This window comes from Sabethes cyaneus, chromosome 2, assembly GCF_943734655.1.
Source record: "Sabethes cyaneus chromosome 2, idSabCyanKW18_F2, whole genome shotgun sequence".
NCBI classification, from domain to species: Eukaryota; Metazoa; Arthropoda; class Insecta; order Diptera; family Culicidae; genus Sabethes; species Sabethes cyaneus.
In genome coordinates, this window is record NC_071354.1 from 164,152,944 (window position 1) to 164,179,110 (window position 26,167).

Sequence of the window (26,167 nt, forward strand, 5' to 3'; positions counted from 1 at the left end):
TGTAATCAAATAATATTTTAGTAAATGCCATGGATTCCTGATGAATGTTCGTGTAATTGTTGTTAAAATAAAAACATTCCTTCGTTGAAAAATATTTTTTCATAAAAATATGGCGGAATATGATGTTACATTGGTTGTATTTGTTTGGTTACATTTTATTTAACAATATACCATAATCAACATGATGCAACATCATGTGACATTATTGTTTAGCAATGGCATTATAATAACACGATGTTGCGATGAAGTTTCATGTTACTAGATATAGACTAATATATTTGTGACAGCCAGTATAAGTATTGGATAACCTGAATCCACCATATTAATAACATGAAGTTGCTTAATTGTTGCGTGTTTCAATACTGTAACCGGTGAAGTTTTTTGCAATTTAAACAAGACTTAATAGCCACATGGAAGATGTTGCAAGTGCTGCTTGGGTATGAAATCCCATATGATTATCATGAGCCGCATATAAACACAATCCTCCGAGAAATACACATGAAAATTATTCGCGTATGAATGGTATGTGCAATTATACACATAAAAATTATACGCATATGAATAGTAAGTGTCAATTTTTCGCTTGCACATAAATGACAACTGTTTGGCACATAAAGATCATTTACTGGGCACATTGCAAAAATCTATATGTGGGGCACATAGAAACTATACGAAAAGTTTTCTCAGTGTTGGAAAATCAACCCTCACTCAGTTTGTTTACGCTTGCGACATTCGCCCTTTTGTTAATTCTAATCTTCAATTATTTTAATTGCAACACTTTCTGGCATCACGGTCAATCCGCTGTCACTTTGATGTCATTGAGTATTTTGCGTCACTGCTCTTCTCTTCACTGTTGTTATCCTTTCTCGATCGTTCAGTTCAGTGGCGATACAAAATAGAAGAAAATAAAAATCTCGTCGGAGGTCAAAATCGAACACCGAAAGACACGAAGTGCGGTAATTAGTTTCTGCTTAGAATAACACTTAGTTCCGTAACGCGAGTGCCGTGTTTCACCATTATTTGTGATTATATCCCGTCGTACGAGAAAACATATGCATAAAAAGTGAGTGCGCCGCGGGAGACGGCATACAGAGGAGTACAAATATCAGCCAGCTGCCTTCATCTGTGTACACACTTGCATGAGCAAGAGTGACGGCTCAGGAAAAATGGGCATGAGTCCTTCCGAGGTAGGCAATTTTGTTGGCCAGGTTTTTTTTTCTTAATTTGATTAGTCACGAAGTTGTGGATGTTTGAAAAATAATTTACCTCTCAATCCGTTTCTATCCGGTCTGCTAGCTAGAGGCAAGTAGACTGAGTGCAAATATAAAAATATTTTATATTTTTACGTTCGCCTAATAATACCTATTAAACCTTTGTTAAACAATAGTAAAGATGTATTGAATGCTGATGTGAATTCGTTATAATGCTTTGTTCTTATCAGTTACAATTGATTGATTCTCTTTGCTTTAATGATCAAATATTTGACTTAAAATTAAACTTATGACTTTATCAGGACTGGTCAGGACTAATTCGTCCGTCACAATCCAAAAAGCAGCATTAAATTTGTTACAGAACCAGAATGTTTATCTACTGGTCAGCTTGCGGGTTCCTTACAGATTAATCTACTCGTTCAGATGCCTTTATTAGTCGTAATCCTTAAACAAAACCAAAGGTATCGCTTAATATCAAATTTCCAATATGAATAGAGTTTAAAATTTGTAATTGTCCGTGGTACCCTCTAGAAGTATCAGCGTCTGTTCGTGTGCCTTTATTATCTAGAACAAAATATTTGTAGTTTTAGAATTACTACTATTCCGTTTTGTCCCATAGGAGGTTTTATCTTCTTAATTTTTAGGTGATGTAAGGATGGCTGATGTCCAAACACATGCGATGCTGGCATTCGGTAATTCTGTCAAGGGTAGGCCTTTAGCTTTTCTGGTGTATTGCAAGTAGCCAAAGCATTTAATGGTTGAACAGAATGCACACAATATGAAAAATTTCAATTGTCAATCAACGATGATGGAGGCCATATGGTTGTTCCATTTCTAGCCTAAATCGAACATACGAAAACTGTCAATCATGCCTAGACAATAAAGCCAGCGGATGTCTTCCCTGGCATTCCTGCAGCTGGTTGCAAAAATGAAGGGAATTGAATATACCTATTAGTTTTTATATAAATCATAGCAATGCATTGTAATGTGTATATCATCACAAATAAATAAACGACCGAACATAAATTCCAGTTTTTATAGCATGCGTAATTTTGCACATTCCTTTCATTATCCACGTTACTGTAAACTGCCTCACGTAACTGTAGGATAGGATAAGCTCTCAGACTAGACGCGAATGCCTCGCATAACTGTAGGATAGGATAAGCTCTTAGACAAGAAATCTTTACCAGCTGAACATACGAGGAGATCACCATCATAGCTTTAGACAAGACCAAATATAAATGAAAAATTATTATCGCCAGTGGCATGCCAGTTCAATGGTCATGATTTATGGAGGCAACTTTTAGCGACTTCTCCTTGTTTACTGACATGGTATCGCTAGTCGTAGGTCAGGAAAATGAGTCATTTTAGTTGCTGTATTTATGCTTACAGAGCTCTTTTGGTATTGAATGAAAACGATAGTCTCTAAATTGGCTTTATAGTTCAGAAACGGAACGCACGAGATGATTCAAATTTACAATAAAATTAAACAAATAAATTTATCGTTGGAGCTCCAGATCGGTTTCAAACTTCTATGTTTAACAATTTGTGATTTCCACGAACGAAGAAGTGATTTAAACTGTCGCACCATTCAGTTGATTCGACACTTTGATGGCATTCTTGACAATACAAAATGTACCGGGTCAGCATTATGCTTTAAAGATATTTTTAACTGGCGCATTATGGACAGCTGCTCAGAAATGGCGGATGGTCGTGTTCAGTGATGAATCAAAAGAATCAACATTATGAATAGTGATAGAATTGACCTATTTCGATATTGAAAATATTTGAAATGATTTAAGATATTAAAAACTCAATACAATCTGTTTGACAATAATCAGTTCAATTCTAGTTCAATAAAAATGAATCTTACACTCTCGTATGAAGCATTGCATCTGGTTGGACTCTCGGTAATCTGAATTTTTTGAAGACGAGTTCTAATGCTAATGGTCCTATTGATTCTAATAGCCTCTCCCAGCTTGAATTTGAACATGCGACGGCTGGCTTGTTAGACCAGCGTTGTATCTCGAGCCAATTTAGATGTATCTGCAGCTGTTCTTACAAATAATTTGAAAATGTGTACTGATAAATTAGTTAGACGAAAATTGTTTCTTTGAAAAACTAGAGCAGCTGATACAATTTGGATCTCTTCCGCCTTAAACATAGGAGGGACATATAGCATAGCATACAGCATACAGCGTAGCATAGCATACAACCGTACACATCCTGGGTGGCTGATATGGTGTACCCGTAAGTACACCATACACCTGGCCATGTCCTTACGATTGTAGAAAAGGGTACGTTAGTTGAACACCTACTTTAAGAGGCTGCGCAAAAACTCACGCAATCTTCATAGATGTTCTTGTATCCAGTAATATAAGACATGAATAAAATATTAAAAATAAAATGCAATGGAGCATATATGGGAAAAATAGAACAATCTCACCAGCAATCCGTCGAATGAAATATAATTGCGTCATTTGAGTCTCCATTAGTGCATCTAATATCCAACAATCAATTTAATCCTTCCTTCTGATATCCATGTCCATTATTAAAACTTGTCACGACCGAAGTTTTCACTGTATAATAGGAGGTGCTTGATGAGTTATGTGTCCATGTCCGCCGGTCCGGCAGAACAAAGGGATGAAATCAGAGATGCGGAGCTGACGGTTACCCGCCATGGCTTTTACCTCTCGCTAGGACAGGTTCTCGTCTACAGCTCGGATGACGTTGGCTAGGTTGCGTCGCCATGAGCCTCTGGGTCTGCCTCTTCTACGCTGTCCTTGTGGATTCCAGTCGAGTGCTTCTCCGCAAACCTCGTTCGCTCCTTTCCTCAAGGTGTGTCCGATCCACTTCCACCTACGTTCACGAATTTCTGTGGCTATCAGCCGTTGATAACACCTACGATGGAGTTCCTCATTGGATATCCAGTTATCAGGCCACCAGGCACGATTGATCTATCGCAGGCACCGGTTAATGAATTAATACCTGCAGTTTTTGCGTTGTCTCCGCTGAGACGCACCACGTTTCGCAGGCATACAGCAGTACGGATTTAACGTTTGAATTAAAGATTCAGGTTTTCGTACGTAGAGTGATCTGGTTTGAGCGCCAAATGTTTTGCAGACATTTCTGATCCATGTGGCTATATCAGTCTTGGTACCACCATCAGGATTTGTCTGGCTACCAAGATATTGAAAGGCGTCTACCTGCTCAACTTGTTGTTCCGCTACTGTGAAGTTGGTGGAATTGTCAATGTTCACTACCATAGACTTAGTTTTCGCTACATTGACTGTGAGACCTGCTGCCTGGGAGCTCTCGGAGAGGTCATCTAACTTACTCTGCATATTGTTTCGGCGTTGTGCGAGCAAGACAATGTCGTCGGCTAGGTCGAGGTCATTTAGCGGCTCCATCGTTAGAGGATTCCAAGGCAATCCTCGATTTGGTCTACTTTCAATTGCTCCAACTAATATCTCATCCATAACGATGAGAAACAGAAGCGGTGATAAAATGCAGCCCTGTCTCACGCCAGCAGTAACCCTTATGGGGTCGGACACGACGCCGTCCTGCAAAACCTTGCACGAGAACGCCTCGTACTGAGCCTCGATGAGATTGACTAGATTATCTGGAACTCCTCTACGCCTAAGTGCGCTCCAGATGTTTACGTGGTTGAGTCGGTCGTACACCGTTTCAAAGTCAACGAACACCAGCAGAAGAGTCCTGGAATTCGTTGATCTACTCCAATATAATGCGGAGCGTTGTGATATGATCTACACATGATCGGCCAGCACGGAATCCAGCTTGCTGCCGCCAGAGAGTAGCGTTGAGGATTGCCTTACAGAGTTCTTTGATTTGAGAGTAATGCAGAGCAACGTGATGCCAGGCCAGTTACCGCATTCAGTTAGGTCTCCTTTCTTAGGGACTTTGACCAATATGCCCTGCATCCAGTCCATCGGAAAAGTTGCGGCTTCCCATATATTGCTGAAAAGCTGATGCATCATCTGGGCTGACAAAGATGGATCAGCTTTGAGCATTTCGGCTGAAATACAGTCTATCTCTGGCGCTCTATTGGATTTCATACTCTTGATGGCTGCTACAATTCCATCCAGCGATGGCGCCTCCGAGTCGACACGATTAATTCGACGAACTGTAGGCGTCATACGCTGCTGGTTTTGTTGGTCTCTGACATTTGAAACTCGGACGCGTTGTTCAAAATGTTCAGTCCATCGCTTAAGCTGTTCTGTACGGTCAGTCAGTAGCTGACCAGCTCTGTCCTTTTGCGGCATCCTTGTATTCATCTTGGCACCACTAGGGGGCGAAAAATATCGTACCACAAACGGATATCACCATTGGCGGCGGCGGTTTCTCGTTTCTTGTTCGGCTAGGGAGTTAGTCCAGGCTCTCTTGTCCCGCCTACAAGCACGTTTAACAGCCCTCTCCAGTTCGGCGTGTCGTTGACGGGTAGCTGTCTCAGCCGATATGGTCCGCGCTCGCTCAATGCCGGCTTTCGCCTCTCTCCGCTCGTCGATCTTCCTCCAAGTTTCATCCGAAATCCACTCCCTCCGCCCGCTGCGCGCTTTGTCGAGGGTTTCATCACTGGTCGTGATGAAGGCGTTCTTGATGCCGGTTCATTGCTCTTCGACGGTTCCACCAGGTGGCAGCTCTGAGGCTCGAGATTCAAGTTGTTCGACAATTGCCCTTTTCACCTCAGGATTCTCCAATCGGCGTACGTCGTAGCGGCACCCAACTTTCTCCTCCCGTCTTTGTACACGTGCGACGCGCAGACGTATCTCAGCGATAACAAGATGATGGTCCGATGCAATATCAGCACTGCGTTTATTGCGTACATCAAGTAGGCTCCTTCGCCATTTCCGGCTGATTCAGATGTGGTCGATTTGGTTTTCTGTTCGGCCGTCGCGCGAAACCCACGTGACTTTATGTACTGGTCTATGGGGGAAGAGCGATCCACCAATGACCATCTTGTTATTACCACAGAATTCTGTAAACAGCTACCCGTTTTCGCTCATCTCTCTTAGGCCATGGCGTCCCATGACACGTTCAAGGTCCGCGTTGTTTGAACCAATCTTCGCGTTGAAGTCGCCCATGCGGATTTGGATGTCGCCTTAAACGTAGGAGGGACATATGGTACAAAAAGTTTTGTAGAATTAATGGTAAAAATCATTGCGATAAGTACACGTTAGCGCGTAATAAATATTCGCAAGGGATTAAGAAAATTTATTGTGAATATATTTCAAACAACAACAAGTAGTTATGGAAAATTTTAGTCATGGCTAAAACTTAATAATAATTACAAGCCTCAGTCACATTAGAACAGTCAGAACTAGTTATTGCATCTAGATTTAACGATTATTTCATCGATAGTGTTCTGTTGATCAATCAGTCCATTGAATTGGTTGATAAACTTGATAAAATAAAACAGCCAAGTAATAGTAGTCATAAATTTGAAAGTTTTTCATTGTTTTTCATTATTAGAACATTAAGAACGTAGATAACATGAATACTAGAGTTATTCAAGATTGCTTTCATGTCATTGGTCACACCTTGCTGGTCCGGATTAATAAATTGTTGCAAACTGGGCGCGTTACTAAAGTTTGGTGATTCCGTATAGTCAATTAGATGAAAATGTCTCTGTTATGATTGATGATCAGCCAATAAGGCGAGTTCGGGGGATTAATACCTCTGAGAGATTATTGGTGACAAACTGAAGCATAATGCTCCCATTGGCAATGTCATCAAGAAAATTGCAAAGAAGTATAAAACTCTATTTCGATTGAAAAACGAATTTACTATTTGGAGTAAAATACAGTTACACAAACCAATAATCTCCCCTCACCTCAATTTTAGCCGTTCCATTTTAGTTTTGGCTAATGAAACACAAATAGTGAGATTACAGCGCACAGTGGAAAATACTGGGACAAAACACTCAAAATGGAGTTGAAGCTTTCCATGAATTATTATTTTTCTATGAAAGTAGACAGACTAAATAACTATATTCCAAAATTTCAGAGCACTGGGAATGATACAGCTTTTTGGAGAATTTTTTGAATCTGAAGTTTGTGTGACAACTTCCCATATTTTTCATTCAACGCAAGTTTCGAAAAACTGTTTTTAATCGTATCCTGTTATGTATTTGCATACAAAGGAAACGTGATTTGGTATTGAAATGGTTATAGATTAGCACCTTATTTTGCAGATTGACGAAAATCAAGTACACTCTAAAATATATTTGCTTCAAATCTCAAAATAATAACATTTTTGCAGTTTCAAAGTTGAGCATCTTTTTTTGGGAACGGATGGTAACCGTCATTTTTTCATATTTTATGTAGAATTTAGTCTTCTTTCCAAAAATCATATCCGCATTTTGCGCAAATTTGCGCAAAGACTAAAAATATTGAATTTTTTAGAACCATGTGATTTTAGGCAATTCCGCTTTCTAATTACTTCTAGCAATACTTTTACAGATATTTTAAATGTAAATCTTCGAGCATTTAGCAGCTTAAGGTAAAGGGAGTTAGTTAGTAGAATTTTAAAAATTCAAAATATATTTTTAAATGTGGCTCAACGTTATGGATTGCTGAGTGTTACAAGGTCATTACTACTTCTCCTAATTATCCCAATGCAAAAAACACAAAATAAAAATAATAGTTCCAGTAGCTATAAAACTTTTCTTAGAAAATTATTTTAGAGACACCCTAATTATTGAATTTTTTTAAATATTTGTAAACTTGAAGTTATAGTAGTCAATTTGGTTCACAGTTATATACAAAAAATGTAAGTTCCATACTATTTTATTTTACTTTAATAAAATTGTTATTAGTTTTGTCTCAGTTTTGTTCTGACCGGCGCACAGTGGGACGGCTTCAAAAATAGGCGGTCATCAGCTTTTGCAGCGAAACTATTAAGTTTTCCGCATTAGTGTCTTCGCAAAAGTTTCTTGGTTTTTAATGTATTTTTTTCTTAGATAAAGAAAAGTTACATTAAGGGGGTGGGCCAATATATAGAGAAATTAACTTTTTTATTTTAGGTCCAAAATAAACAGTCGCTAATAAAAAGTGGTAGAGGACGTTATTTAAAGAGTATTTCGTGAAGGAAGAAAGTTTCTATCCCTTAAGGGAAAAAAGATATTGAGCTACAAAATAACAAACCCCCTTAATATGAGTTTTCCTAATTTTACTTGCTTATTTCCATTTTTACGTAGTTTTGATGTTCAGTAAAGTTTAAGATATAGTAAAAATATATCTTTTTGCTGAAGAGAGCGAAGCTCTAACCTTATGGGATTTTGAGCTGTTACAGTTTTCATATAATTTTATAGTCAATTTAACGGTGATTTATTTCAAAAAGGCGCAAGTATGCGCAGCCAACCTCAGCGACTTTAAGTGTTGTGATGTAGTGCCTTTCATTTCATGTATATATCACGGTGGAACACTGTGGAACATTTGAGCAAACTGCGACTAAAATATCACGTTTTACGCCTGAAAAATTACATAAAATAACATAATAGACCAATACAAATGGTATAAACCCGTGTAAAATAAAAATAAATCTAAAAATATTTGATTTAAAAATTCAATGATGCTAAATTTCTAAATAACTGTTCATTTCTTTATCGTTAGCTTCGGCGGAGTCAAGAGTATCGTTTCCCGTTTGCTGCTTCAAAATGTTCAAGGTGCATATTAGTCATCATATATGTTGTATTTTGTTCCTAATTGCATACGGTTATGTTCGCAGAGGATCTACAAATCAAGATATATTTAACCGGTCAATGCTATTATCTGCTCCGATAATTTCATCAGTGGGTAAGAACAAAAAACGGAAGAAAATGCCATTTAGTGAAGCAGCACTGAAGTTATTGCGTGACTCAGACTCTTCCGAAGCTAACGATGAAGAAATGAACAGTTATTTAGAAATATAGCATCATTGAATTTTTAAATCATATATTATTAAATTTATTTTTATTTTAAACGGGTCTAACAAAAAAATACATTAAAAACCAAGAAACTTTTGCGAAGACACTAATACGGAAAATTTAATAGTTTCGCCGCAAAAGCTGATGTCCGCCTATTTTTGAAGCCGTCCCACTGTGCGGCGCCACTGTGCAGCGGTTTCAGAGTAAAATGATGTATTGGCTTTCGGGTTGATGTTTCTCGGTAAAATATGTGAAATATAAAAATATAAAAATAAACAAAAAATGTGTTTAATTTTCAGATGTGATAGATTTAAAGCTGGACGCTTTACAATGGTTGTCGGTGAAGCAGCGATTTGTTTATTTGACTATAGCGTTCATCTTTAAAGAAATTTATGGTTTGCTGCCTCTATTTTTTATAATCGATTTGAAAGAGAATGAGACTTGTCAATAAATAATACTAGAAATACGGATAAAATAAAAAGAAATGCGGATCCCAAAAACGTTTACGTCATGATCGGGATAGAATCATATACAAGGGAGAAAGCAAAAAATGCAGGGTAAACCGTTACCTTGTCTCATCCCTTGCCGCGTCTCGTAGGGTCTTGAGAATGTCTCCGAGATGAAGATGAGTACAAAACGTATCACTGGATCTAAGGCAGGTCTGATCTGCGTTATTAGTTTGCCCGAAAACCGTGTTTGTGGATTATCTGCCATAGCTAGACTCGATCAACTGTATCGTATGCTGCTTTGAAGTTAATAAAGATGTGATGAGTAAGCAAGTTGCATTTCCGATATTTCTGCAAGATATGGCGTATAATGGCAAAAGCGTAAAAGGCGGATGTTAAAAGGTCCGTAGTAGTGCAAGCTCCCGTGTAGCCTTCAATGCCCTTGTGCTATCGGTGACAGTCGGTGTAACAGGATCTGAAAGAGTAGCTTGTAGGCGGCATTTATCTTTGTTTTATGCTGCGGTTTGTTCTACCCTTTTTGAAGATAAGACAAACAACTTCTTTCATCTATTGCTCTGGTAGCTTCTTCTTCCATGTCTTGGAAAACTCCTAGTGAGAGTCGTTACCAGCGTAAAACGCTGCTGGTAGGCGGTAAAGCGCTGCTGTCCTTACCGGTGACTTTGTCCATCTTCAACAACCGGATTTCTCGTTTGACCTCTTAGAGATCATGCGCAGGGACACTACTGTCTTACATAGACATTTGTAGGTTCCGCCTTCTGCTGCAACTTCACCATTGCGGTGTTCATCAAAGACCTGCCTCCACCTGTCGACCTTCTCGCACTCGTTTGTGATCTGATTCCTTTCCTCGTTCCTATATATGTCCCTACTGTGAAACTTTTTATCACTGACTGTATTGGAAAATAAGAGAAAAATGTCTTTAAAAATTTACAAGAGGGGTATAGAATGCGTGAGATTGGAGACATCTAAAATTTCTTAACTTTCTGATGGATGTATTGCTGATTACATAAAAAAGTGTATATTCAAAAGTACGCAATCGCTCATTAAAGTGCTATTTTAGATTGAATCGCTTCGGTGAACTTTTTCGTTATATTCCAAGCAATAAGTGTGCCGAAGGCACTGATACGGTTTAATCTAAAATAGCACTGTTATGTGCGATTGCACACTCTCAAATGCAAAATTTTTCTAGCATTCAGCAATAAAACACATGGAATATTCTGTAGAAAAAATTTGTCATTCAAAGAAGTTTTTTTTACACGACAAATTGTCGTTATTTGTTTGTTAATTATATATTTGATTCAAATTTTAAAAAATGCAACATATAATTAAATTTAGCGATATAGAGCAAATTACAAATTACATAAAACCTTAGTTCATTAATCCTGTTTTCTGTTTATTCGTGTTTATTCTTCTTTTTATCAATGTTATCGTAACAATCTTTTATAGAACAATATCTTCGTTATTGCTCAATAATAATTCACTTTATTTGTAATACACAAATAACATCTTTTATAGAGTTATGACAAAAGCAGTCGGACTGGCAGTGCTAAACCGGTTCCGATTGCAGTCGAATCGGTTTGCTCTTGGGCATGCCTGTGTGTGAGAGCAAAAACTTGATGTGCCTCAACTTGAGCGAGCTGGTGGGATGGTGGCGTACTTTCTTCGCTTTAGTATTATTACGACTGCTTGTGGTTCTCCTGCGCACGCACTTTACTATGGCACAATTGGACGATTTGTGTGCATTGCTTAGGGTAACAACATTGAGAAGCGACGCCGTCCGTCCGTCGCGCCGGTATGGGACGATTCGCGAAAAGCATGGACTGATCCTGCGCGTTGGCGTTGCGGGAGGTACGGCGATAGTCAAGTGAGAGAGAATGCATTATTGCGAACCAATGATGATAATGATGATGATGGTGATGGTGATGATAGCGACTATTAGACTGCTTGTTCGGTTTGTTCCATCGTGGTGTGCTTCAAAAAACCGCGACCAGTCGGCGGGCGAGTTAGACAGTTCAGTCAGTTCGAACGCAACCGCGGTGCAGTTCGTAACTCGCGTGAGCTCTTTGCGGTGGATCATTCCCGATCAAGATTTCCGTGTAGCTGGTCGTTAAATATATTTTTCCGGAGTTCGTCGGTAGTGCTGGGAATTTCCTTTGCGTGTAGGATTTGAACAAAGAACAGTTCCCGTTGAGTCTTCTTCGATGTATCGATATTGTACGGACGCCAGACGATAGTTGATGCAGGCCATGAACCTTTCTTCAGCGTGACTCAGGCGAAACATGAATATTCAGTAGATCGTTGAACACATCGTTGATGAGGTGTTCCAGTGGAGGAGGAAGAAAATCGCAGACAAATTTATTTAATTTTCGTTCTTTCCGAACGGATTTGGAAAGCAACGATATCCCCGCAGGCACGCATTCGGATGAAATGTGTGATTCGAATTTTTGTTTATAAATATTTTGAACCATCTTCAACCCGCCGAGTTGGCTAACGCTGCCTGGATTGAACGGATTTGTTTAAAAAGAAGCTGCCAACAGGAAAAAAGTGGTGTGAACGATTTTTCCCGCCCTGATCCGGAGAAGTGTCGGCCACTTCTGATGAGTGCCAGCGACTGGCGGATAATGGGAGCGAGCAATTTATTAGTGATTTTTCCGAAATTCGACTCATTCGAATGCCCTTCTTTAAGTGGTTCACGTAAGTGTTTAGGATCGTTGTTGAGATTGTTTGTCTGGAACTTATCAGGAAGATGTTATTCATTGTAAATAGTGAGTCTATTTTTTTGATGCCTGATGGTCAGTGGCATAAGTGAAGCATAGAATTAACATCGTTTTGTAGGATGAGATATAATAAAATTTAAGATTTTGGTGTTTGCTTCTGTCTGATACCAAAATTGGATATAACAAGAAAATAGAATGAGTTTGAAAGACGCAAGGTTCTTGTTTTGCTTTGTGAAAGCTGTCATACCTGTTTGTCGTATTCTTAAAGCCATACTTAATTGTAAACCTTTTCAAAATAATTTCTGCATATTGTTTGTCGTTGACTGTTTGTTGATGATATTTGTGCTTATAGATTATTTGAAGTATAACTTTATGGATTACTGATTTCTTTTGAGAAAAATTTTCATTTTACCTGCCAATACCTTATTCTTATGTTAAAAACATACATTCAAAAATGGATTCATTATTATCTTCTAAATATAAAGTAAACGTTCTTATTCTTATTCTTATTCTTATTAATACCGTCACAGCCACAATATAGGATTCCTGGAAATAATTTTAATTATTTCTAATTATAGAAATATTTCAAATTATTTTCTTGTCTGTATTGACGTTTGCAAAGCATCTAAGATGTATTACAAACGTCAAAACGGCCAGGCCAACTGTGAAGTATTGCCGCAAAGACGATTATTCGAAATGAATCTTGTGTGAATAAATTATTCAAACATAGATGCATTTCTAAATCAACAGGGGAAGAAGAGTCGGGGACGTCTCGTACCAACCGATTCTGATTATTTGCAATTTTAATTTCGTTGGGAGTATTTAGCTAGTAAAGTTTAAATAATACTCCGGACCCTCGGGGATGGGGCACGTACATTTACTTACTTGCCCTTGGTAAATACCTAGGTTATAGCGCCTTTGTTCGCTCGTAAATATAAAGTAAACGTTCGGAACAAAACATACCGCTGTGATCAAATTTTTGTCACTAAATGACTTGGCTAAAAGGGCTACGTGTAGAAGAACAAGATACAGTAATGTTCCGATTTTGTCAGCCCCATGTTGAATTTTGGGCTGACAAAATGGGGAAACTGACAAAATCGGAAAAAATTTTTTCGATTCTTTTTTCAAAATTCAAGACTTAAGACCTTGCAATATCGAAGACTTCTATTAAAAATTTAATTTTAACCCTCAGTTTGTCAACCGAAAGCTCAATGAACCGGGCACAGCATACTGGTCCAGAAACTTTTTTGGTGTGCATTAGCTTTGTGCGGGAAAACTTGGTTTTAGGTTTATGGAACCTTTGGAAGAGTTTCTTAAAATTAAAAGTTCTATCGTCCAGCGGAATTCTAACTTTGATTAATCCTCCTAAAAGTGCAATAATAAATTTATTTTTCTTCAGTTTCAATATAACACATTGATGTTGTCTGCAAAGTTTTACACCATATTATTACAAGAAATTTTGTTGAAGACAGTAACCTTCTATCTCTTCAGCAAAGATAGAAAAATCCTATTTCCCAAAAATGAAAAATCGTTAAAATCAGTTTTTCTATTTTAGCTGTTTTACAAAGTTGTACCAATAGTAAAAATACACAACATTGCTGAGTATAGTTTACCTCTATCTTTGGTTGTTTAGGAACTATAGAACTTTTACTATAAAAATATCCTAATTTTGACCCCTAATTGCTCGCAAGAATGCATCATTTTACTTAAAAACTATCCCCAGAGAATCAGAATAGTTTCAAGCAGGCCGAAAAGTTTTATAAATCATGTTTAAAAGCACAAAAGTTGAACAAAATTTATAGGCTGACAAAATCGGGATAAAAAGCTGATAAAATCGGGAGCTGACAAAATCGAAACATTACTGTATTTAAAAAATTTAATAAATTTGCGACAAGAATAAAATATTTTAAAAATTAGAACATGATTTCTCTGAACTTTCTTCACAGTTTTTCACCGTTGTGGAAAATTTTGTGACAAACTTTCAATCTTTTTAAATGCTGAGCAAAATGTTCTTACCTTTTCATAGAAAAAAATAAAGCAAGCTTTGTCCGAGAAAATCGGAAAATTTACCTTGAGTTTTTAGGAAAATAGAAGCGCTCGAAAAATGTCCTACTTTTCAAGCTAGCGGAATCATTAAAAAGTGCTCAAGGAAACTGTCACCAACGTATACGAGGATTGCTTCTCTGCAGCCTGGGTCGGGGAGGGAATTGAAAGCCGAAAATCGCAGTGACGACAAAAAGAGTGACCAGAACTTTTAGGCGGAATTGACATGCCGCAAACAACGCAAACAAGTTTAGTAGTGTTGTCTTCAAGCGCGCTTGGAGCCAAAAAACGACTTACAAGAAGGTAGCGACCCCAAGTTCAATAAAACCGTTGAAAACACGATTCTGGATGCTGTACACGACGATGCTGTTGAAGTTAACTTGCTCGGTGATGGACGACGAAATTTACGTCAATGGCACATTTCAAACCGTTTTATACGAAATTAAAAGGCAAAAGGTGGCAGACATTTTCAACCATATGAAAAAAGAACAATCTCGTGTTTTTGTGTTGATCTTTAATAATGACCTTAATATTATCATATAATTTATTTTTTGTGACGGTAATTTTTTTACAATCGACAGAGGGGACGGTAAGAAAGTAATGAAACAAAAGTGTTGATAGTATCCAAACAGAACGGGACAAGGGGTGACGGGGAAAGAGCAGAAAATTGGGCAAGGAAGCTAACCTAATTGATCTTACCTAATTTTCCGCTTTTTTCATGAACAAGTGTCTAGACGAAGCGCTGTTTCGGCCGGATTTAGCATCCTGTCATTATAGAACAAAAGTGCCCAGTAAACCATTTGGTTTGTATATCTCAATTACAACTGAGATATACGAAATCATATCTGAACGAAAAAGTTATATTTCACGCCATATAAGAACATATATGTACCAAAGTGGAGGCGATATACGTGCGAAAATTTTGACAATTATTTGTAATTCTATTTTGCGTAGTTTTTATAACATGCAACTAAATACTGCTGAATATATGATTAAGATATAATCAAATATTGCAATCGTCTATACTGCTTTATAATTCACAGTCATGAATTGTATATGAAGACACGCACGACTGCAAAACAACTTATTGTTCACTTCGATTTGACATACTCTAATCATTATACAATTACAATGTGAAATTGACATGAAAACGATTTAATGTGCACTTTCTATTACGATTTTGTGTTATCTGGGTGCAAGCGGGGCTCATGGACAAGAACCTTCCCTACACGCTAAAGTTCGACCCAATAGAGAAATATTGAGCCATCGTCAAACGGAACCTGAAGAAGCTGCAAAAGTAACTGTTGGAAGCCAGAAGCAGTTTAAGCAAATTGAATGAAATGGCTGTAAAAAATTTGAGAACGAAAGGGCTGGAATTCCGGTTCGATCAACAGGAAGCCTATCCGAATATTTTTTCCATATTTCCCAGGACATAAGTCTTAGCCTACGAAATTTTTCTTGAAATTTCAATGTACGACAGGTCAAAGTGGGCTAAACTTCAAAAAATAATTCACAAATTTTTAATAGATAATTCAATCACTTTACACGCATACTTGTTCAAATAAATCTTGATGGTATTCTAAATTCATGCTTACATGATAGACGGTTCTATAGACTTCAACGAGTGTACATCTACTTGCATAGGATTTTTCACTGATTTTCATGGCTTTTTACTAATTGAATTCGAGAAAAATGGTAAGAAATGTGCATCACGTCTAGTTTTCTTGCAAAACTAATTGAATAAGGTCAAAATTTGGTTCTAGACCTGTAGCAGTCGAGATATCTCGAAGGTAGTTTATATTAACATATTATTTTTGTTATCATAACTGTGTTTATTAATGTAAATCTTCCCATATTTCGCAAGATAAGCGATTCCACTGAGTTTCGCAAAACGAATTTAATTTGTCATTTAGAAAATACAATTAAAGTGAAACCCTATTCAAGCATTCTTTCTCGGGATTTATTACTAAAACGGCTTGTGGAATCGATACGATATCTTCAGCAATGTTGTACAGTATTATAATTCTCATCTTTTAAAAAAGTTATACACTGTCAAAAAATATCTTTGGTGAACATAAAAAAACATGAAATTTTCAAAATATTATAACTTATTTGCCCTTCATTGGCCTGTCATGAAACTTCTGGAAAAGTAGGGTAACGGCACCAGTTTTCGCCACCCTAGGGGTTCTAAAGTGTTTTGTTGATATTTGAAATGTCATAATTAGCATAACATATTCAATAATTTAAACATAATTATATACTGAACCGATATAATATGACTCCAAGCCCTTAACGTCATATAACTCAAATTGGCATTATTTTTAGTTGGTGTCGTCATATTCAAATGATTTAAATATGTTCCACTTTTCGCCATTGGCGAATTTCAATGGACCGTTCCTAAGTACATCGCGGGAACCAGTTATGCGGTTGTTTCTCAACGGAAATCCATTATGTTTTCACTATTCAACTGAAAATTAATTCTATTTATCAGACAAAAATAATAATATTGATGAATTTTCAGCCTAGAACTGGAGCACAGAAATGGCGAAAACTGAGTCTTGGGGGTCGAAAACTGGTGCCTCAACATGCATTTTACATTTAAATCGACTTTTTGAAATATGTGAGCTTAATTTTTATGCTGAACGTACGTAGCCAAAATGTTTCTGTTTAGTGTAGGTTAAACAATTCTCATCGATATGGAACTATATGGCAAAGAATCTCGGTTTTCTTGTTTATTGTCTGAAAAAGTGACAATTTCTGGTGTCGTTACCCTAGAATGTATTGTTACCTTTAACATGTCAAAAAATAAAATTTAAAAAAAGAGCTTTTTTAGATATTTAACTTTTTAGTTTTATTTTCTTTTTTTGTCAGCAAAAAAAATTATTTTATAGAGGGGAATGCTCGAAAGTATAAAACCTCTCAAATAAAATAACAACAACAACAACAACAACAATAAATTATTTTATGGTGCACATATTTTTCTAGAAGGGCAAATTTGCTACAACTTTACTGAAGATACCATTTCGATTAAACAAACTGTTTTTCCAATATAAAATATTTCATTCATTAGTAAGTATCATTTTTGGTTAGGCCCTTTTGAAAAAGCAGTCGAGATCTTAAAAAAAATAACTGATATGATAAAATGACATCTTGTTTTGAATGACAAATTTAAAAAAATGTTATTTTTTCGTCATTTAGCATGGAATCCCTCAGATATCTGCAAACTACTTGTGAGAGAGTAAAACGGACGCCATTTTCTAATTTATTATTTTGTTAAGCAGAGTTGCTTTATAAACTAATAAATTTGAACACAATAATATATGAAATTAATACAATATTTGACTGTCACTCGTGAAGTGAGCGTTCATTTATTACAAATTTATAACAAAGTTTCCAGACCTTTATCATGGTAAACGTAAAAAAATAATACAGTAGACGGATTTCGCGCCAACTCGACCAGAAGTTGGCATAATCCTTTCAGAACCTAATGAAACTTATGTAACTTGCATGACATTGGTCTAATTAGAAATTTGGCATAATTAGTTTTTTCCGAAATTGATTCAGACTAACCTTAGAAAAGAGCTCCTTTTTTTCTCTTTCTTTTATAAAACTTAAAAATTATAAAACCTGCAAAAATGATCTATGGGTGACTTTTAGAAAATATCCTAAATATTCATAAAAAATATTGAGAAAAATAATACCAAATTCTATCACTTAAGGTGAAATTAGTCGTCATCGATTCTACCAATTTCAAAAGCAGTTTTTTTGTTTGAAACAAAAATTCTGATTATGAAAATATATTCGCTGTGTTCAGATTGGCAAGAAGAATGCAGTATTCACATTTTTATAAACAGAATCCCACTTTTGGGCCGAAAAACTGCTGCCGAAATTGGGCTTTTCGACGAAAAGTTAATGATTGCTAGTTTTACGTTAAAAAAATGAATTTTAAAAACAACAAGTCGATTGACCAACATGAACCATCTCAAAAATTCATGAATTTTTTTTGAGACAAATAATAATGTCACCTATAAATCTTCCATGCATCACAGGATGCATATATTTAAGGGAAAAAGTTTTTCTAGCACTATCTTTCCCATGTCCATACTAAAAATAGTGTTTTAGTGTATAATATGAATTCAAAAATTAGTAGCTCTAAAGCAATTATTTTTATTGATAAATAAAATTTCGTAACACTTTTAGGGCTTAATTTTTGTAATTTATGTTTATTTTTTGTCATGTTAAGGGATGTACTCTGTAGTACAAATAAAAGAAACAGGAAAAGTTTCGAGAAATTTCGAGGAAATATTTCGAGATTTACAGTAACTAGTCAACACCAGAGATTTTCCGGGTTCTTCGGGGGTATGTCAAAAATTAATTTTTCTCATCGCTTGTATCTTTTTCTTTTGAAGAAATCATAGAAATCTTTGCAACAAACTTCTGTTTTCTCGTTGATATTATAAACTGAAAATAAAATTACCTCTTTATCAAAACTAGAAATATTGTTTGCATTTGGATGTGTCGATTTTGTTATAAGTATTTGTAGCATTAGAACTTGTTGACTCTTTTCGGGTTCACCGAAAAGAATCAACAAGTTTTAATACTATTAGTACCACGCTGATTTCTTGTACATTTGTTGTTGTTTTTACCGAAAATTCGTTATTTATTATCGTTATATCTTAAATATCTTTATCAAACGGTCGTTCTGGTTCAAAACATAAATCGAGTATGATGGTATTGATAACGATTAACGATAGCCAGTGTTGATCTGAAGTGACATTTTTGAAACCGCAATAGCAAGCCTTTAAAGGTTTCGTCTAACGAGCATTACCATTTTACTATATCCATATCAAACCTAATTAGCTATTTTTCCTAAGAATTTTTGGTACGTTTTATACCAATTTCAGAGTAAAGTTAGTTAAAAACAATTTCCATTTGACTTTTTTTTATTTTATTTTCGGATAAAAAGCTTTAGTTTTTGTGGAACCTCTAGTTTGCAGTGCATCACCACAAAGAAATTTATTAAAAATTATACTAGGGATGGGACATTCACGAACATAATATTTTAGATTTTCACATTAAGCCAAGAAAAATACACTCACGCGTAATTTTGATTGATAGTATTTTGTTCTTCTTCGCCAGTGCTTCCTGGGGGTGCTTTTCTTCAAACGTATCATTCCCAGAAGAGGCCGCCAGTGATCATCATGCCGTTGCGTTGGAAAGAATTGGGATGGCTAAACATTTACAACTTGTCTGTCTCTGTCGAAGGATTGTTTACAGGAAAACAAAGAACGAAGAAGGGGCGAGGAAAATCACTTGACGTGAAAATTCAAACAACATTCCGGCGAAGTGTGAAGGCAAGCCGCCGCCGCCGCCGTCGCCGTCGTCGTCGTCGAAATGGTGGTACGCTACCGGTGTTTGTTGATCATCACGCGAAGGCGCATATTTCACCTTAAATTAACGATGGATAGCTCACCGCACGATATTGGGTTTGGCTAATGAGCGAGTTTTACCCCGCGGATGGTTGTGCAACTCATGGGGTTAGAATTGTTTAGTCAATTGCATAAGACTGTTCCGTGCGCGAACCTACTGTGTGCAGTCGCGAGTCATCGTTGATTAGTGTGGAGTTCATATCAATTAAGTTTCGCCCAATTCGTTAAAGTTTGCATGCTAGGTGAATAATGATAGCAAGAGCAAACATCATCGCAGCTCAATGATGGCTGTAGCAACTTTTTTGAAAGCGCCGAATGGTACTTTTCCAGCTGAAGGTAGTTTGTTTTTCGCATACTAAAATATGCTTCGGTTGTTGACCTGCACGCGAGTTCGAACAAATCATGCGCATTCTATGCGATCTGAGACAACTGGTTATAGCAATGGGTCATCGATGTTCGTTGGCAACTGGCACCTAATTCAAATTTTGCTCTATCCTACGAATATATCACTACTAATTGAAGTGAATTGGTCATAATTTTGCCAGCGCAAGCGTTTGTCTACTCATTTCAAGCAGCTGACGTTTTTAACGTTCAATGTTTATGCGTTCAGCTTCCCCCATTGAACGATGTTGGGGCCTACAAGTAGAAGAAAATGAACAGTAGATAAATTATTCGCTGTGTCCATAAAAGTAATGATTTTTTTGATCGATTATTGTAAGTCGATTGTGTAGAGCAATTTTGTATTATTGTTTGTGGAGCTATCTTTTATGTTCATAATTTGGTCATGTTCTACTAATTTCACGATGATTTCTTTCCACTGATTTGAACGCTGTTTCTAGCCCGAGCACTTTGTAGTCGATTATGAGCTTCTAAGACATCCGTTACATATATATGTTGTGTGACTGTAATTTAAAGCGGCAGATGCGAAGCAACGTATTATTTTCTATAATAAAATTTTTATTATCTTGACATACTTTTTAAGGTTGTTAATTTTGAATAGCTGTGGAACTAAGGCAAAAAATTGTTTGGTTTTGCGGTTAGAATTATAGCTAGAATATGTTAGGTGACCTAAACATAACCGAACACGCATATTTCGTGTATTTTTTAGATTAAATTGCACTTTAGTGTGAAATGTGAAAGTTAATTATGTGAGCCATTTCAATCGTCTGTGGAATAATCACATTAGCTACGAAGCGAAAGAATATTTTTATTCCGAAGAAATCAAACAATATACGGAAATAATGAATATATACCGAAATAGGTTGTTCTTTTTTATCTTGGAGTTACTATCAAATTTCATAAATAGGCGACTATAAGAAGTACAAGGCAGATTTTCCAAGCGACCACGTGTTTTTCTACTACCGAAAATCGTGCTCATACGTATATATAAATATGTACGCTTCTATAGCGCGTCAAAAGTGAAGAGCGCGTGGAAAATCTTCCCAGATCATTAGAGCAAACAGTCTGGGAACGTGCTTTTCCGGCTCAAAAATTTAAACATGCTGTTCAGACACTTTTTCCGTCAGCCAACGTCCTCTCACTACTGGTCTGGTAGTAACTGGCCGGACAGATCGAAAGCAAAATCCTATCCTATCACTGGGTGGGGGCCTGCCTTGCTCCGACCGACTGACATATACTATGTGATGTGTATAGGCACTCCGCACGGCTAGCCTCTGGTCTGGTTTCGTTCAATATATCCATGTAGCTGTTCTTACGGTGTGTAATACTTTTCGTAAGAACCTCCCACGGTGTTTCGCACGATGGGTCATCAACCAGTTGCTTTGCGTACATCATCATGACGGAAGATATTGTACCGATAGGAACATTGGCCAGGCCGGCATCGTCACGGCATTATTTGCCTACCAAATACTATATTTCTCATTTTTTTTCTACGATTTCCGTTCATTTCGAAAATGTTGTTGAAGATTTTTGTTTAATTTATGGGAGCTATTTACCCTTAACAATTTAAAAGGGCGTAACTCAAAAATTCAATTTCGCTCAGAGACGTAAGGCAGTGCAAACCAACTGGTATGGTGGACAGAAGAACAGCGTGCCGAGATCCTTTTATCGATACGGAGTGGTTATGCCAAATGATGCCCTTATGTTTATGCCAATGTTTTAATGGCAAATGACGTTTTACCAAACAGCATTATGTTAAAAGGACGGTCCTGTTCTCATTGTATTGTGACAGAATGACGCCAAATGGTCGTTATGTCAAATGGTTCCTTTAGATTATGTCAATGTTTTTAATAGCAAATGATGTTATGCCAAATGACGTTACGCATAATTGGTAGCCCCGGTTCGTATGTATTATGACAGAGCGATGATTGGCTTAAGTGCGTATTCATAGGAAAGCGAAGTTTTGTAAATTATGCCTAACATCTATTATGCCTACTATCCATTATACCTATCGTTTATTAGGCCTAAAGTTCGTATGCCTAACGTCGCGCACACAATAGCAATTAGATGTTAGTTGCAAATAAAATGCGCAAGACAGGGTTCAGAATTAATCCGTGAAGTCTAACAGAAAATTCACAATTCCTTTTGACAATTCGATTACTCCGACTAATGAGTGATAATCAATTTTTGTTATACAACCAGTAAAACTGAAACGTGTTAATTTGTGATCAAATTGAACAGCCAGGTTCCGAGCAGCTAACAAGTAGTGGAATGCCAAACACGAGATATAATCAGTTTATACCAATTGAATTTTCATGGACGTTAACCTGCTGATACAGGTGCAATTCCGGTAGGAATTGGTTTTACCGGCAATAGTTTTCGCCATAGAATATGAGTTCAGTTTTGGTAGTTCCCAGTTTCATTTACAAATTAAACTCAACCAGTTTTTTATTTATAGTTTTTCTTGCGAACATGAAATGAGTTCGAAGCTAATTTCGCCTGTCAGTTTGCATCGTAAGCATTTTGCGGCGGCGGCGTTCTACAATATCTGATCTAATAATTATCACAATATCGAGCGGAGGCCAATAGTGCTCTAGTTAGCAGCAGTGCTGCACCACCGGTGCGTCATCACTACTGGCGGCATTGGCACCAGTTCGGCACTGTGACAGCCGGTTTTCTGACATGTGCGTCCGAGCAGTGGCGTTGACAAAATCATTAGCCTAGTTCGCACAGCATCATGCAATTAACCTTGTCGATGGTTATCGAGCATCTAGCTAGATTGCAATTCCATTACCGTGTCGGGTAGACTCTCACTTTCGTTCTGCGCTGATGTCGAGAGGTGTATGCTGATTATGTGCATTTAAAGAAAGTGACAAAAATTTCGACCGAGTGGCGGTGTGGTACTTTTTTGTTTAGAAAACTCACTTGCACTGGATACTCAGGGCAACAGTCATTCATCATACGTGTTTATAACTATAACCATACTTTTGTGGCAATGCCGAAAGAAAATTAAGAAATTAACCCTGAGCAATCGCACAAATCATTTTATGACTGGCAAACAATTTAGTTGAAAGCTCAAACCGAGCGAAAACGATCACAAATTTATCACTACATTGTGATATTGTGCTATTGGCTCGTGCTCGAAGCTACAATGTAAACGTGGACAACCCGAAATGTACAGCAGGAGCGATTCATAGATGAATTGATAGATTTTCTGATGAAACATTGCCGCTGGATTGCACGAAGAGAAATTGCGAATGATGTATCGCTTGAATGGCTTGAGTCTGAACCGCAAGATGTCAAGTGTGGTCAGTAATATTTCATATTTGCAATCAATTATTCAATCTTGACACTTAATCAAAGTTATAGTTCGTTAGAGAAACCAGAACTAGAAAAAAATCCGCAAGTTTCCAGCGGTAGCTTAATTTGTACGGCATGTCCCAACTTAGGCAACAGTTTTTTTTGTAGATGCCTACGATCAGAGTTCGGTGAATAAAAATACATTTCAATTTTCTTTTAAAAAAGCCTATTATTTTTGTTTTTAAAGTCCAGTTAGTAGCTACAAAATGGTACTTTCGTAGGATGGAACATCCGGCCAAAACCACACGGAACATTCGTGTTGCTTCAGGAAAACGTCTGTTTTTCCGGACTCTCGTTCACGTACATCTTTACGTTGTGGAAATGTGTCAAAAAACCCATGGAAAACTATCCAATTGCCGCAGACCTTAACACAGTTTCACTATGAAAAGCTTTTACAAATGTATTTGTTTTTGGTTCTCCTCATTCAGTTGCTTGGTAAGTTAAAATGAATATTTCGTTACGTCAGCTGTACTGAGGAAAATTGTCGGTTGTCTTTTTTTATCTATTATAATATATCTCAATTTTATTATTTATTTTTACCTATATGGTCTGCTTGTATCGTACAGGGAGTCTAGAGCCGGCGCTGACTTGGTAGAAGCTTCGCGGCATAAAATACTCGATTTGCTTTTTTTTACGTCCAGCATATGGCCAGCGACACCACTCACTGACTGTGGAGGCGTATGCGGTGTATCTTCCGCGGCTGACCGATACCACCAGTAATGGGAAAAATTAATGGCTATACACAGTCGACCTTGCTGTAATGTATAATTTATTGCAAACAGCTTGCTGTGCTGGCGCGCCAGCCCCCGGCCCTACATGATAATTTGTTGCCAATTTCACTTTCAAATTCATATTAAGATTTCAAGGCAAAGCTCGAAAGGCGATGTAACGTTCTGATGGCCGAGCGACAATTAGTCTGTGAATATTCTCCACGCGAGAGTTATTAGTGACAGCTTATAGCAGCACCTACACACTGTGCTCCGTCTGCCGCACGCCCTAGTACACTAGTTCGATTTGACAGATTGTCAAAAAATGTAGATTTGCGATCGTTGTCTACACAAACGGGTTGTTACGCTGCGTGCGCCGTGATGGCGATAACTGTCTTCGCCCACACGAACACCAGAATATTATTTTGATGATGCGAAAATTTGCACAAATTGTGATAGACCGACTGTTTTGTTGTTTTTTTTGCGGTGCTGATCTTTTTTTCTTACCAAGGAATCGTCATAATTTCAGTGCAAAAGTTAAAATCAGGATCCTAGTACAGTGCCACACCCAATCGATTTGGCTACAACAATTTGAAGACGCCCGATAAGTAAAGCTGCCACATTCCGTTTTCGAAATTTTGACCTTCTGTCATAATTCGCGCAGGACAATTGCAGGACTAGTGCTACGATCCAATCAATTCTAATGATTTCTCCCAGCTGAGATTTGATCATCAGACGACTCGCTAAGTCGGAGGCCTTTTATAAAGGAAATGCTACATTATTATAACCTTTATATTTTCCCAAGCTACGGTAAAGCGCGCGTGAATTTGTATGTGCCGCCAGAACTCCAGAGCGCCTTAACCGTTCTCCACCAAATTTGGCACACATGACATAAGGGAATCAGCACTGGGGGGTTGTCAAAAGGGGGGTCCCTAACAAGAAGGGGAAGTCTAAATAAGTAAAAGGGTTGCGCTTCTCTTGCATTTAGACCGATTGCAGTTGTGCAAGTGATTGTGACAAAAGAGGGGGGTTATATATGACAAAAAATACCTTTGTTTCGTTTCTGTTATAGAGATTTTCGTAGAGCAACCCTATGCAAAAGAATCAGTGTAAGGCGGTTAACAAAAGAAGGAGACCGTCTCGTACAGGGGAGTGGAAGGTTCAAATGGGTAAAGGGGTGCGTTTCTCTTGCATTTAGAACGATGGCAGTTGTACAAGTGGCTGGATTTTTGAAAGGCGGAACCTAAAAAAGTCGCTGTGGCGATTTATGAGGATTATCGAGAAGAAGACAGATCTATGAGTGGCCAGTGTTGAGAAATTCATAGCAGCAAAAAACTCAATGAGATTTCAAGCACAAGAAATTTCAACCTCGACCACTAGCGCCAAACTCACATATGGATTTCTCTCGCTATTATACGCGATGTCTCTGTCGCTATGCGATGTGAACTAAATTCAGCTGAGAGCATTTTGCTTAATTTTTTCACAGCTAGCATTTCATACAACGAACCAGAGAGCGAACGAGAAACTATCGTCAGAGAAAACATCAGCAGCGAAAAATGCGGCACACATTCATGGATTAAGATGGCAAACATATTGGCGGAATTTACATTTTTCCTTCGCGGGAATCGACATTTTCGTAACTAGAAAATAAAAAGCCTAATAAGAATTAGATAAACATGTAATTTAAATGAGTGTTTTAGTTTAACTTTGCGATTGCGTGGACCTGGAATCAGCTTTATGGTCATTATTGGGAATGTTTTTATTTAAAATCGCATTGTGTGGGGAAAATTGTATGTTGTACTTACGTGCGCAACAGCAACCGAGAATACAAAAAAAAATTTCGGCAGATTTTCGGAAATTCCATTGTTCGAATTTCCATTTCTGTTTCGTGGTAGAAGCGTTAACTCAAACCG

At 37.4% G+C, this 26,167-nt stretch overlaps 1 protein-coding gene across 1 annotated transcript in view; it reads left to right on the forward strand.

Moving 5' to 3' along the window:
* The first annotated feature begins 882 nt into the window (after positions 1-882).
* The window catches only part of LOC128734328 (ubiquitin-conjugating enzyme E2 W), a 54,651-nt gene continuing 29,366 nt past the window's right edge, over positions 883-26,167 (forward strand). Inside the window, exon 1 of the mRNA XM_053828465.1 lies at positions 883-1,187. Coding sequence (XP_053684440.1) covers positions 1,140-1,187 — 48 coding nt within the window. The 5' untranslated portion in view covers positions 883-1,139. The remainder of the gene's footprint in view (positions 1,188-26,167) is intronic.